The sequence below is a fragment of the Erithacus rubecula genome (assembly GCF_903797595.1).
Source record: "Erithacus rubecula genome assembly, chromosome: 3".
Taxonomy (NCBI): Eukaryota; Metazoa; Chordata; class Aves; order Passeriformes; family Muscicapidae; genus Erithacus; species Erithacus rubecula.
In genome coordinates, this window is record NC_136689.1 from 106,319,760 (window position 1) to 106,333,707 (window position 13,948).

Here is a 13,948-nt window from a genome sequence, read left to right on the forward strand (position 1 = left end):
TGATGTATCATATGCTCAGTATTGATATTATATTTTAATTTAATTTTGTAGCTCATAATGAACATGATGAACTGTATATATGATTAGAAATGAAAGTTTTACTTCTTAACAATAGTGGGAAATTTTTTCTTACAAAAGGAAAAAGGTGGTATCAAATACAGATTTTCTTTATTTATATCTAAGTGATCTCGGGTTGTATGGCTGGAATATAGAAAATGGATGGCTCAAAGGAATAGAATTTTCTAAGCATAAGTGTAAGTTTTTCTGAGATATAGCAGAGAGTAGCTGAGAACAAAAACAGAAAGATGATTGAAGAAACCAAGCACTGAAAACTGACATTAAAAATTTTCACTTCATAGTTCAAACTAGCCTGTTTGTAAGTCTTGGGTTCTTGTGTGATATTCATAGAATATTTAAACTTATTATTTATTAACAGTTTTAAAAGACTATATAAGTCAAATGTGCATAACTTCAACTTATACATATAGATATATATATATGTATATACTTCTGCTGTTATGATGCCTACAAACTAATATCTGATGTGGTTACCACATTACATTCACATTCCCAAGGACCAATCTCTGCTGCAAATTACAACACACACCTTTTTATGGTTAATAAAGAAAAATATTGTCCTTTTAATAACTATGTTATTGGGTCATTATTTGGCTTCTATCATATGACACTTAAATAGCTAATATAAGACAATATGTAAAACAGCACTGAGCAGCAAGTATTAGTGTGAATGGGGTGTCTTGCAGAGCTGGGGTCTCAACCAGCAGAATTACAGAATCACTAAGGTAGGAAAACACTTTCAAAATCGAGTACGATCTTTGACCAAACATGACCATGCCAGCTAAACCACAGCACTGAGTACTTTGTCCAGCCATTTCTTGAACACTGCCACGAACGGTGAGTTCACCACTTTTCTAAGCAACACTTGCCAATGCTTACCAACCCTTTCTATGAAGAAATTCTTCCTAATGTCCAACCTAAACCCTCCCTTGTCCACCATGAGGCCATGTCCTCTTGTCTTGAGGTGATTGGGAGAAGAGAACAACCCCCACCCTGCTACAATCTCCCTTCAGGTGGTTGTAGAGAGTTTTTAGCGGCTCTCCAAGCCTCCTTTCTTTTTCTCCAGGTTAAACATCCTCATGTCCCTCAGCCACTACTCATAGGACTTACTCTCCAGATCCTTCACAAATTTGGTTGCCCTTCCCTGGACATGCTCCAGCATCTCAATGTTTTGTTTCTTTGTTACAGGCACTCACAGATTTGTCTGCTAACTTCAGGAGAGATGTTCTTCTTGCAGAACCGGCACAGCTCAAATAGAGAAATATAATATAATATATCTAGACCAGATTTGGTTAACAATCTGTGCTGAAGCATCATATGATATGTGGTGTAGCTGATGGTTTTTTCACAGCCATAAAGGAGCAGCAAAAGAGAAAACCCACCATCACTTATGCAGCAAGAGCTTCGACTAAACACAAAAAAAGGATTCCCCACAACGAAGTTGCTTTTTCACATTAGTGCACCAGAGAAATGACCTCTGCCAGCACTGCATCAACCCCATTCTCTTTCTTAAGAAGTCTCTGGTGTTAATAAACTAATATTTTATTTCTCTCCTATTTCTGTTACTGTCTAAAAGTTGCAGATGCGTGTAGGTAGATACCTGCAAGTAGCAGAAGGCTGAGCAGACTGTGTTGTTCATTTATCTTGCAATGCAAAGAAGGCAAGGGAAAGCAATCCATTATGCACAAACAATTCAAAATATTTCCAAGTTGCCCTTGGCAAGCAGGTGCAAGCAGGTGTGTACTTATCCCAAAGATAGCTTATATGTATGTAGTCCTTTTCCCCCAACAAGCTAGAGACAAATTCTGAATTCCCTTTTCACAGGATTCCTTTCACAGCCTTTTTACAAGCTTTTAAACTTACAAAGACGAATTTGAATTGTATATCTGCAGTACAACCATGATCTTTATTTCTTTTCATTATGTTGGACTTGGTGTTTTGTATCTGAATCTCAACACAGCAACATTCAGTTCAATGTGTGTAGGTCTTCAGGCATAAGTTTCGGAAATTATTTATGTGATTACATGCATGGCATGTTACTCCCTAAATTTGTGATTAGTACATTGAGAAGGCCTTCGAAGCTGGTTTGGGGTTTTTTGTTTATTTTTTGTTTGATTTGGGGGGGATGTTTGTTTGCTTGTTACTTTTTTATTTTGGTTTGGTTTGGTTTAAATTAGGGGTTTTTTTTGTGGTTTTTTCAGGTCATCTGTGAATTCGCTTTTAAAATTCTAGTTCCTCATGAGCTTTACCATAACCTGATGATGAAATTTTTTATATATTCTCAAAAAAAAATTTATTCATTGTAAGAAGTTAAATTATATTAATTCTTACAGCTTCCAATTATGGGTGAAAATAGATCAGAAAGCAAGTCCAGCAGTAGCTGTCGCACAATGTAAATGCTCTTTTGGGTCATTTTATGGTTGTCTATTACAGAAAGATAGCTATATAGCTGGAATAAATGCCAAAAAAATATGTGATTGCCAAAATTGACTGTGATATCAGTCATTCACAAAAAAACTGCAAGGGTTAGGCTGTAAGTGTACTGCTTGAGTCACTTGTCTTAATTTTGATAAGTAGTTTTAATACTTCATATCAGGTTCTAGATACCAGTGCCTGTCCTGCAATCATTGGTTTGTTGTGACAACTTGAGACTTACCATGAGCATGCTGTATAAATTTTGCCTGTAATTCCTCTGGGACCCCTTCACAATTCTTTTAAATTCTATATAATTTGAAGTTATCATGTGTCAATCTTGTGGGTGAAGTTCATTCTGTGATACCATTCATATGGTATTAGAATAGCATCCATACATCTGGAATTCTGGAATTTCCTTCTAGATAGGAAGATATGTAATTTCTGTTAAATCAGACACTACAAGCAAACAGTTTTAATTTTTTTCTCTTGTAATTGCATATTTATAATCCATGCAGGAACTTCCATATAATCAACTGGATAAGCATCTAAAAAAGAGCAGATGAGATAAACTATCAGCTACTCTGGTTTTGATTTGACTAAACTACATCATATAAAAATGAAAGTAATCTTGTGAGCCATCTGCAGACATTTCCTGCTCCTCTGAGGTTTACAGAACTGCCAGGAGGTGTGATCTATATGCAGTTGGAGTGCAATGCCTCAGAGGCAGGTTCTCTACTCTTCTGTTGTGTATGTACAAAGAAACGTTTTCCTTCCAACATTTTTATGGCAACTTGTAAACTGTTCATTGTTCAAAGACAACGGCCTTCTCTTAGGAATTGTCCCTATGGATTTGGGAAAGGGTGGTTCCATATCTGTACTACAAGAAATGATGGCCAGCATGGCCAAGGGAAGTGCTGCCTGGTTGTAGTTTGGAAGGTGACTGCTTGGGAAGCTCTCTGTCCTGGGTTAATCACTTCTCACATGTTGGGAGGGCAAAGTGGACCACAGCTTAGCTGCAAACATGATTATTAGATCAGCTGCAGCACCATAAAAAAGACTTGAGTGTTTATCTGCCTGCTGGAGAGCTATAGGAGGGAGAAAAGGAAATAACCCTACATTTACAGTACTTGGCCATTCCTACTCTGAGACAAAAGTAATGACAATTATGGTGACTCTAAAGCCAACAAAATAAATTCTCAATATTTACAGTCAAATCTTTCATTATCTGAAAATTTGCTATGGTGAGTTAGGTCTCAGGTAAATTTAGATTTTACAGTGCACTGCCATTAATAGTTCTGCACAGTTAGGAATAAATGTACTTAATTTAGGTGTAACTAAATAATTTACACCTTGATTTGGGAACTGGAAAAATATGGTTGTGATTTTTTTGTGGATGGGAAGTGGGAAGAGTGAGCTCTTCCACATATTCTATGACCTCTACCAATCTCAAGGAAGAGATGGCATGTTCAAGAAAACAATACTCTGTGTATATCAGTTAGCATTTTGCAAAATTTACTTTTCACCCTCCTGTGTCAAGTACAGCCTATAGGATCTGGGTTTTTTCATTAACTTCAGGAGGCTTTCCAAATACAGTAACATCATCCTGATAATACTAGATTCTGAGCTTGTTATTATGACTTAGCAACATATTTGAAAAACTTGGGATGTTGATACAGGTCCATATGGCATAGGATTAAAAAGGTTCCATTAAGTGTAATAAATGCTGTGAAGCTCAAACTGTCTGGATATTTGGAAATAGGCTTTTATTTAATCAACAGTATAAAACACACTCTACGACTATGACACCAGGATCTGTAATGGTTAACTGCCAGTTGTCAATCCCAATGACTTTAGTTTCCTTTAAGTCCACACAAACCCAAATTTTCTGGTTTGCTTTTTGTCACCACTGTGCTAACACTAATTTAGGAAATGCAGCGACTCCATTAGCATCTTCTGGGATATTTTCTTAATTATCTTGTAACTCAGCATCTCTTGTTGAATTGTAGAGGATATAATTTCCATTGTAGAAGTGGCACATTAGATTGAATTGTCATGCTGTGAATAAATCATTCTGCACACATATGGCATTTTCATGTAACAGCTGATACTAGCTCTTTTGTAAGAGCTGAAACTGAAATTTGTATTGAAACAGTGTTTTCCTGTATTGAAGTACTGCATATTTATATATATATAAACACTTGCATAAGAAGTGGAGGTCACAGATTTCTGCTTAACAGAAGTATTACTGTACACAAGAATAAAAATTGGCAGTAGACATCAAAAGTAATTTTTCTATGCAGGAAACAAGAATAATGTTCTTCAGGTGGCTTACTAAATAATGTCAAGTCTAAAACTTCTATAGCAGTTCATGTAAATGCATTCACTGGGTACTGAAGCTCAGAAAACAGCCTCCAATGTTATTTTAGCATCATTTGACCACTCTATGGGTGCAAGAAAATGTAACTAGACACAAATAAATCCATAATAAATAAATTCCATCCATGGTCAGAACAGCAACATCTGGTAGTGTAGCATCACATAAATATTGCTTAGGTAAAAATTAATTATGTATTTTACTGCAACATCTTTCTGCAGTATTTGCAGGGTATCCAACCTGGTTTACAAAATGCTGTAAATATTTACTTACACGCGCACACACACACACACACACATATATATACACTCAAGCATATTATACGTGCTGAGCTTTTAGCCATAATTGCAATGATTGTAGTTTGAAGGCAGTTCACCATTTCTCAATTTTTCTGTTGCCAATTCAATTAGAGAAGCAACAGTTATGATCTCCTGTAGTGTCAGGTCCAATTCATGCAGTAAATAGTAGCTATAATCAATAGCAAATGCTTTCTTCCATAAGATGAACTTGACGTTTTTCTGCTGTGCTTCTCTAGACTTACACATGATTTTTAACTCCCTTAAAGCAGAAGTGTATTGTTCTGTTGAGGCACTTGGTTTCTGTGTATGCTGGGAAACTTTATTGGATTCAGCTACAACATCTATTGCAGAAAAAAAAAAATCTATTTCAGGAGTACAGTTTACATTTTTTTTTTCCCCATCATGAAACATAGACAGTTCCCCCCACCTCTCTGCTCTGGTGGGTATTCTCCAGTGGGTCCTCCAATACAGCAAACAGCATAACAGGCTTTCTTTCTCCAACAAAGGCAGCACCACTGTCACTATATGATTCCCAACCATTTTCATGTGAACAACAGGAGGAGCTTTCAAGGCCAGGTTGGATGGGGCATTGAGCAACCTGGTCTATGGCTCACGGCAGAGTAGCTGGAGTTAGATGATCCATAGGGCCCTTCCAATCCAAACCATTCTGTGATTTAGGAGCATCTGGACTGTGTAAGAATGATGCAAATAAGTTAAATGACAGCATGACATTGCCATTTAACCATTGTAATAGAAAGGACATAGAACCAAAAAGATTACTCCGGGTCCATGAAATACCAAAAGGAAGTCTAATCTTGACTGCAGCAGACAATATTAGAAAGCAACCAAATCAACCAAAAAATCCACAAAGTCAGATTAACTTTAGGGGCTCACTGAACTTCTTTTCCTTACAAATGTTTTTTTCTGTCCAACACCACCACTGCAACATCAGAGGTCTTGTAACAAACATTCATGCTACATATGTGAAGCAGCTACCTATGAAGAGATAGGAACAAATGCAGAATATTTATTTCTGTCTTCCAACAGCCAGTTATGACAGCAATGACTGATAAATGTCCCTACATTTTTTTTATTTTGTTGTATTTTCAATACTGAGAACAGTGAAGGTATTTCAAAGGCAGTTGTAATGAAGTACTCAATTACTACAGACTTAGGCTTTTAGCATGGCTTTGCACGAATAAAACCTGAATGATTTGGAACACAAAGTAACTGAAGGTGAGGAAATGCAAAGTTAAAAAAAAACTGAAGTAGGACAGAGACATAAAAAGGTGAAAATGAAGTAAACCCACAAAACATACAGAAGTGATAGTAACAGCTAGCATTTTCTTTCTAAATGTTACTAAGGTGACAAAGGCAGCATTCAGTAAATAACAAAGGAATATGCACCTGTTTCGCCAACTGGCTGACTATAAAAATTTTTGCACAACCTCACTGTCAAACCTGAAACATTGCAGTTGCAACATTTTTCTCAAGAACGTTTCTGAGGCATACTCGAATCGTCTGCTTAATACTATACAATCTGGAATCAAAACTAAATTTAGAAGCAGCTGTTGTAATAGAAATTTGTTTTGCTCATATTTATAATTTTTATAGAGGTGGGAGTGAATAATGAAATCTGGAAAGGTGCTATCTTCCATTATTTCCCAATAAAATGTAAGTATGAAGAGGAAGAGCCGAAACACCGGACTATGTGAGTGCTCAGTCAGGGTCTTTGGGGGATGCTATCAGGTTCTTGTTTCCTTGAGGGGCTGAAGCTCCTCAGGGCTGCCCTGGTCTTTTCTTAATAAAACAGGCTAAGCATTGTGGTAGTTGGGCGTGATTCTTTTCCCCCCAACCAAACCGTGTATTTGCGGAGGAATAAGGTTTAATGTTACCGAAGGAATAAAGCAAGGCGTAACACGGGTGCTGCTGAGAGGACAAAGGAGGGGGAGCAGGCACTGAATAGATGGATACGGAAAACCCTAGATAATTTCTAACTCGTTTCAATCCGAACAAAAAGTACCTAATGTATTCCGGTAATATTCCTAATGCAGTCTAATATCTGGGCGAAGGGAGGAAACACGGGGTGAAAAAACCCCACATAACAATATCCTGTAACTCAGGAAGGTGTGCCAAGTCCCTTCGCTACGCATTTCGCGGATATCTTAATCCTGGGTCATCCAATTAAAGAAAACCTCCTTCGGCGGTTTTACGAGCGCAGCACATCAACTCCCTTTGTTTACACACTGGAACAAGATGTTCTTTCCTGTTCCGACAAGAAAAGGAGCTGAATCGCCACCGCGGGGTCCCTGCGCGCCCGCCCCGGCCCGCCCGGCGCTGCCGGCGGCTCGGCAATCCCGCAGCGGCTCCGGCCGAAGCCAGGAGGGCGCGGGGCACGGCCGGCCCGGGGGGCTGCCCCAGCCGTAAGTAAGAGAAGCGAGCACTGCGGGGGAGGGCCGGGCGGCGTGCCGCGCCGGCTTCACGGAGCGCGGCGCGAAGCGGGCAGAGGGCGGAGGGCGGAGAGGGAGGAGAAGGGGCCGAGGGGGCCGCCCTCGCCGCCACCTCCGACCGCCGCCCCCGCCCCGGCAGCGCCCCCAGCGCCGCGTCCCCGGGGAGCCGCGCGGAGCAGCACGGGAGTTGTAGTGCGGCGGCGCCGGCCGGCCCGCCATCCCGCTCCCCTCGCCGCCGCCCCCGGCCCGCGGCCCCGCTCTCGCGAGGCTTGGGGGGCGGGCGCGCTCTGGGGCGGGGGGCGCCGCCGCCGCCGCCGCCGCCGTGGGGATGTTGGGCGCGGGCGCGGTTCCCCCGCGTGACGTCACAGCGCATTGTTGTGAGCGCGGCGGAGCATCCCTCAAGCTGTCACAGCTGTGCCGCCGCCGCGGGGAGCCTCTGCCCCCACCCTCCTCCTCCTCCTTCTCCTCCTCCGCCCCCGCCCCTCCCGCCCCGGGGGCTCCGCGGCTCGGTGTCACCGTATCATTGTCCGTGCGGAACCCCTCCGGGCCCCCCCCCCACTCCCGGTCCGCCCTCCCCCCGCTCCCCCCCCCGAACCACCTCAATGAGATGCAAACATGAAAGACAAGAGGAAGAAGAAGGACCGCACCTGGGCCGAGGCTGCCCGCCTGGTAGGTGCCGCGGTGGCAGCGGCAGCATTGTGTGTGTGTGTGCGGGGCGAGCGCGTCCCGCCGCCGCCAGCCCGGCGCGCTGCCCGCCCGCCCGCCCGCCGCTTTGTTGCCGGCGGTCGGGGCCACTGTGAGGCGGGACGGGAGGGGGAGAGACACAGCGGGAGCGTGTGAGCGAGTCTGGGGGAAAGAGTGTGCGAGTGCGAGAGAGCCGGGGCGTGTGTGCGAGGGAGCGGGAGTAGCGCGGGAGCGCCCGTGCGGGAGCGCCGGGAGGCGCGGGTGCGGAGCCGGGCTGGCCGTCCGGCAGCCCGCGGCTCTGCCGCCCGTCCACGCCTGCCGGGAGAGGAGAGATACCTACGTCCCTTCCGCGGTGTGTGCGTGAGGAAATGCCTCTATTCTTTTCTTCTTTCTGCATGTGTGTAAATATCCTAGGATCGTGTCTGTCTCTGCGAAGTTCGTGCATCAGATATCCCGAGACAATCCCTCCTTTTACTAGAGAAAAGTGAAATAGCCGGGATTTGCCTTTCCATCTCTTTAGCGGGGACAGGACAGGGGTGAGGGGCGTTAGAGACAACTCTGACCCGGGATTTCGCTTCACCCTCTTTACTTCCACCACGGAGCTGGGCAATGTCCAGGGCAGTATAACCCGCTTCTGGAAAGGCTCCGTGGTTCTGGGGACCCGGTCCATTCCCACTTCATTAAGAAACTGTCTCCCTTACCCTACTGTATCTGTTCTCATGATTCCGTATTACTGTTTGCTAAGTGTAACAGAGTACATTGTTTATGTTGTTTTCCCGTTTCGGAGTACGTCTGGGTTCTCTCTATTCGAGGAATTTTACAACGAATAGTTACGCACGGTACAGCACGTATGGTTGTACACGTCCGTATGCGTGTCTTCTGCAAAGTTGGGTCTGGTTCAGCTCCAGCCGAGTGCGTAGAAAGATGACAAAGCTGGAAATATAGGCTGCCGGCTACGTTGCTTTTTTGTATCTACGCGAACTTTATCTTTTATTCATCTCCCATGCAGACTGAATTGTTTAAGTAACATGCCATTATTAGTGTTGCATCTGTTTCTTGTGGTGGTTAATGCTATCTTGTTACTAATATTTGTTTAGTGTATTTGTGAAGCACTTTCCTTGTAACAATGTTTCCACCTCATTATACGAATTCCTAGATAGGAAGTTCAGCCTCTCTCTCCTACGTAAGTAATTACAAGGTATTAGACAGACACTACCTATAGATGTCTCTGTAAGCTGTATCGAGGTGCTCTCGTAGGCTTGGGCAGTGCTAAATTCTGATGTGGCTCGTTATACATCCCCCAACATTTTGTAATAATGCAGCATTAGTGAAGACGTTCTGATATGGTGTCGCTACTGTACTCTCTGATTTCTCGCGATTGTAACAGAAGTTTTGCTGCAGTAAAATACTCGCTCACCTTTGCCAAAGTAGTTTTGGCAGCAGATGTTGCTACGGTACTTGTTTCTCCGTGCTCTAAGCTGATGAACGGGCATTCAAAAGTCTATAGCATACATCAAATTGCTATCGTAGCTTTACCCTTTCAAGCTGCTGCTGCAGTTGCCATTGTAAGCTGTATTTTGTTTGACAAATGTGCATGAAGGAATTTATTGTGTATGGAGTAAAATCGCTGTTCCCATGTGGTCTAATACACGGAAAAGTTTAAAGCCTCTGGAGAACAAAGGCTGAGCCACTTCTGTGGAGAAGGGCTGAGAGTCTTATTTTCATTATGTCCTATTGCTTCATGTTTCCCCCCAGAAGAGTAATGATTTGCTAAAATCAAGTAGCATGTAAGATGATACTCTGCTGTATATAAATGGTGATGCACAAGGTCCACAGTGTGGTTTTGTCCAGCCTCCTGGGGCTGCCAAGTTCTGCAGAGCTTGTCCCAAGTTTGTTATGTGAATGACATGTGCTGCTGCTCAGACCAACTACAGTCTTGCACTGGACTTTGCTACTTGTATATAGTCACATATTCTTGCAAATCGCAATGAAAGATTGAAGCTGAAATTGCTGCTCCTTACAGTGTTTTATGTTAGGACCCTGATGGTTCATTATGACTTTGTTTTCTTGGACTACATCAATAATGTATTACTGCAAGGTTTGATTAAATCAATTTCTTTCCACAGACAAGTAAACAATGAAGTGATTGATACCTACTCACAAAAAACGACTCACGACTTACCTAGATCAATATGTTGTAAAATTGTGTATTGCTGAATTATTTTTAGGAAAAAGAGGGTGAATTAATGCATAGAGGAGAACTGTATGGACATTTATGTTGTAGATTTTATATAAAAGTCCTTACATTGCAACAATATTAGGCTTTCAAAGTGAAGTGCTATAAAGTATTAAATGATAGAGATTGCTGGCATTGCTTTATCACTCTGTTGTTCATATACATATATTACAATGTACACTTTAAATGATGTACTTGTGTGCTGGTTTCCCAACATTATAAGTTCACTCATTAGAGCTGCAGAATTGTAATTATGTTTTCTTTGTTATGAGATGCCGTACTTATTTTTTCATGCACCTTTCAAACAGTGCTGAAGCAGATTTTTAATTTATGTTTCAGTTTTGCATATACAGCTATTATTAGCAGTGCACAGTAGCTTCCCAAATGCAAATGTTTCTATACTTGCAACATGCCTACGAGGTTAAGTATTTTGACCTCTGCTTTACCCATGCAGAGTTGAGACATGGAAAGATTAAGTACCTTACTCAAAGCTGTTCAGGAAATCTGTGGGAGAGGTAGTTATGATAGCAACAGCGTCTCTGTAGTAGTTCTGTTTCACAGTCGTAAAATCATCTTCCTTCTGTGGCTACACTTTTGTCTCATTCATTCTCTGTTACTACTTCTCTCACAGTAATTATGACAGAAATTGATATGGTCATGTCTCTGCATTCAATCTATATTGAAACTCATAATGTACCATATAATAGTTATGGACAAAAAGGAGCACAAAAACTGGACTTGAGCCTGGAATTGTTTCACAGCTCTCCGTTTTCCATATTCACAATGAAAAAAGCAGAAGTACTCCAGAAAAAATGTATTACATGGCAGTCTTAAAACACATTGTAATGTGTAAGTGCTGAGACTCCAGATTAACTGTCAGTGTTGCATTTACTCATTTTCAGTATTTGATTAAGGGATCTTTGAAAACCTCCCGCAATGCAGTGTTTTTTCAAGCTGTTCTCTTAATTTTTGAAACATAAGCAGGAAAGGTCTCCCATTATATTAATCTCTTACTGTAAATACCATGTTTGTGATACAGGCAATAAAGCAGGAGCCACTGGTGTACCCTCTATCAGAACTTGTGTTTTATGGAAGAAGTCTCCTGCAGAGAGTCGAATCTTTCTGTCTGTGACATGCTGCTTTTTTCTTCATGCGAGTCTGCTTATCTTAGGGCAAGGCAGAGCCCAGCTTACAAGCATTCCTGAGAAATGAACGCATGTGCAGGATCAATGGAATGGTGGCATACCACTAACAGTTCATGTTACAGAGCCCATTTTGTAGAACACACATTTTTATGGACAAAATTGCAACTTGTCTTTACAACCTGCCAAAGGGCATGTCTTTTATGTAGACCCGATGTGTCAACTCACTTTGTACTTTGCAGCAGACTACAGCAGTGCTTATGTATGACCTGGGCATTATCTCCATGCCAGTTTTCTGCTTTTTGTGTCTGATAGACTAAGACAGACCACTTAAAAGAATGAGAACAAAAGGAAACCTTTCAAGGAAGGAGAAACATCTCTTTCCTTTGTCTCTTAGTTGATCCTCATTTGATGTAGCCTTATTGTTGTTTTCTGATCATACATGGAACTCATTAAAATTGTATGGAAAAGTTAAACACTCGAGTAGTTAAAGCAATTTGTAGCGATTCCTTTCAGCTGAAAAATCTTCAATCTGTTTGCCTTCACAAGGATTCTGAGGCTGTTGCTGGAAGTCCTGAAACAGTGAATTCTGCCTCTTAAAAATTTAATGTCGTAAAATTCTGCATAAAAACTATTGAAATGAAAAATACTGAGAACAAAACATGCCCCAGGATATTCTGCTACATAAGAACTGATGACAATTCTAAGTAGGCAGCAGTGATCCAATTTTTATCATTTGACTTCTAGACACAATCTGTTGTTATTTGTAGAACTTTGAGCCAAAGGCCTGAATAGAATGAGTGGAGACTGGTCACTTTGGGATTGCAGAGCTCAGAAGCACAGACCATGTGCCTATGAAGAGTGATAGTTTATAGTTATTAATAAAAAAATATTTTTAAAATATAGCTTGCCCTTATTGTCCTTTCCTGTAAGTGGTATTTTGAAATTTAGTTAAGTCTCTGCCACAGGCTGTCAATAAACTAGAAAAAAATCCCAAGAATGAGAACAGTAGTTCTTGTTTGGTTATTTGTGTGCTGGAGTGCATCTCTAGTATTTTTGCTCTTCTCCAAATTTTGTTCTGAAAGAAAGGTTTTCTTGTGTTACTGAAGACTTATGTGCTTTACAGTTCTGTGGAGAGTCCTTGTGGTTCAGGTGACATGTGCATATTGGGTGAGTAATATTCATGTCTTAATTCATGTAGTAGTCTCCTGACATGATCCAGCTCTTAATTAAGAGCTGTTTGTTTCCTCTTGTAAACTTTATGAAAATTATGCTAATTAATTAGGGATAGTGATGCTGGGGAAAAAAACATGAAAACCAAACATTGGAATTCTTAGCTTGCATGCTACTGTTTAATGTGGCTGTCTCTCCAAAAGCTAATTCTTACTTCATCTGGTGTGCTGAGATTGTGTAGTTGAAACAGATCATATTGTGGTATGGAAGTATTTTTGTATTGCATCTTCATATTTGAAGACCACAAATGAAACAGAAAAGTAGAAGAGTAACTTCTGCTTAACCATTGATGATAATCCCTTTGACTTTTATGTTAAGTCTCTGATTTTGTTACTATAAATAACATTTAAAAGCACTGTGCTGAAGGAGCGTCATGTATCTTTAAAATAGAAAATTTGACATAACTTTGTTTTATGGTATTAAGGATTTCTTTGTTGTTGGCTTAAGAGACCTGCTATTATTTCCATATTTGTTCCAAGTTAATTCTTTTTCAGACGTGCAGAAACATTGTGGCTTGGGAAGTTTTGATGGCCTTTTCCTTTGATCCACAATCAATGCTGCTTTGAAGAGCTGTATTTTAGTTTGGTTGGCTCTAGGGCTTCCTCCAGTCTGTTTTATTCAAAGAAATTTTTGCAGTTGTTAGACAAGGTTGAACCTGCACTTATCTTTTTTCTACCTTCTGTGATTTTCGTTGTCAATATTTTATTTTGTTAGTGTGAAATACTGTTAATAAATGTGGGTTTAGTATCTTTTATTAAAAAAAATAAATAAAAAACAGCTAGAAACAATGTAATCTATTTCAGCTTACCTTTTGCATTTTTCTAGGGTAGATTGAGAGAAATGAGATTCTAACTGTTTATCTTGAGACAGCCCTTTAACTCTTGGCATCACAGACCTTTAGATAGGCAAGAACCTCACCCAGGAATGGGACCTGTTCTCAGTAATGTCACGTTATTTCTGTCAAAGCAGGGTAACATAGGAGAAAACCCTAAGAGGAACCTAAATATGAACATTCCTCAATTGTGTGAAGGTGTTCT

The 13,948-nt window shown here is 41.0% G+C and overlaps 1 protein-coding gene across 1 annotated transcript in view; it reads left to right on the forward strand.

The window, feature by feature from the left end:
- Positions 1–7,972: 7,972 nt before the first annotated feature.
- Positions 7,973–13,948, forward strand: part of ASXL3 (ASXL transcriptional regulator 3) — a 125,562-nt gene continuing 119,586 nt past the window's right edge. The window contains exon 1 of the mRNA XM_079302949.1: positions 7,973–8,285. Within this exon, the coding sequence (XP_079159075.1) occupies positions 8,232–8,285 (54 nt within the window). The 5' untranslated portion in view covers positions 7,973–8,231. The remainder of the gene's footprint in view (positions 8,286–13,948) is intronic.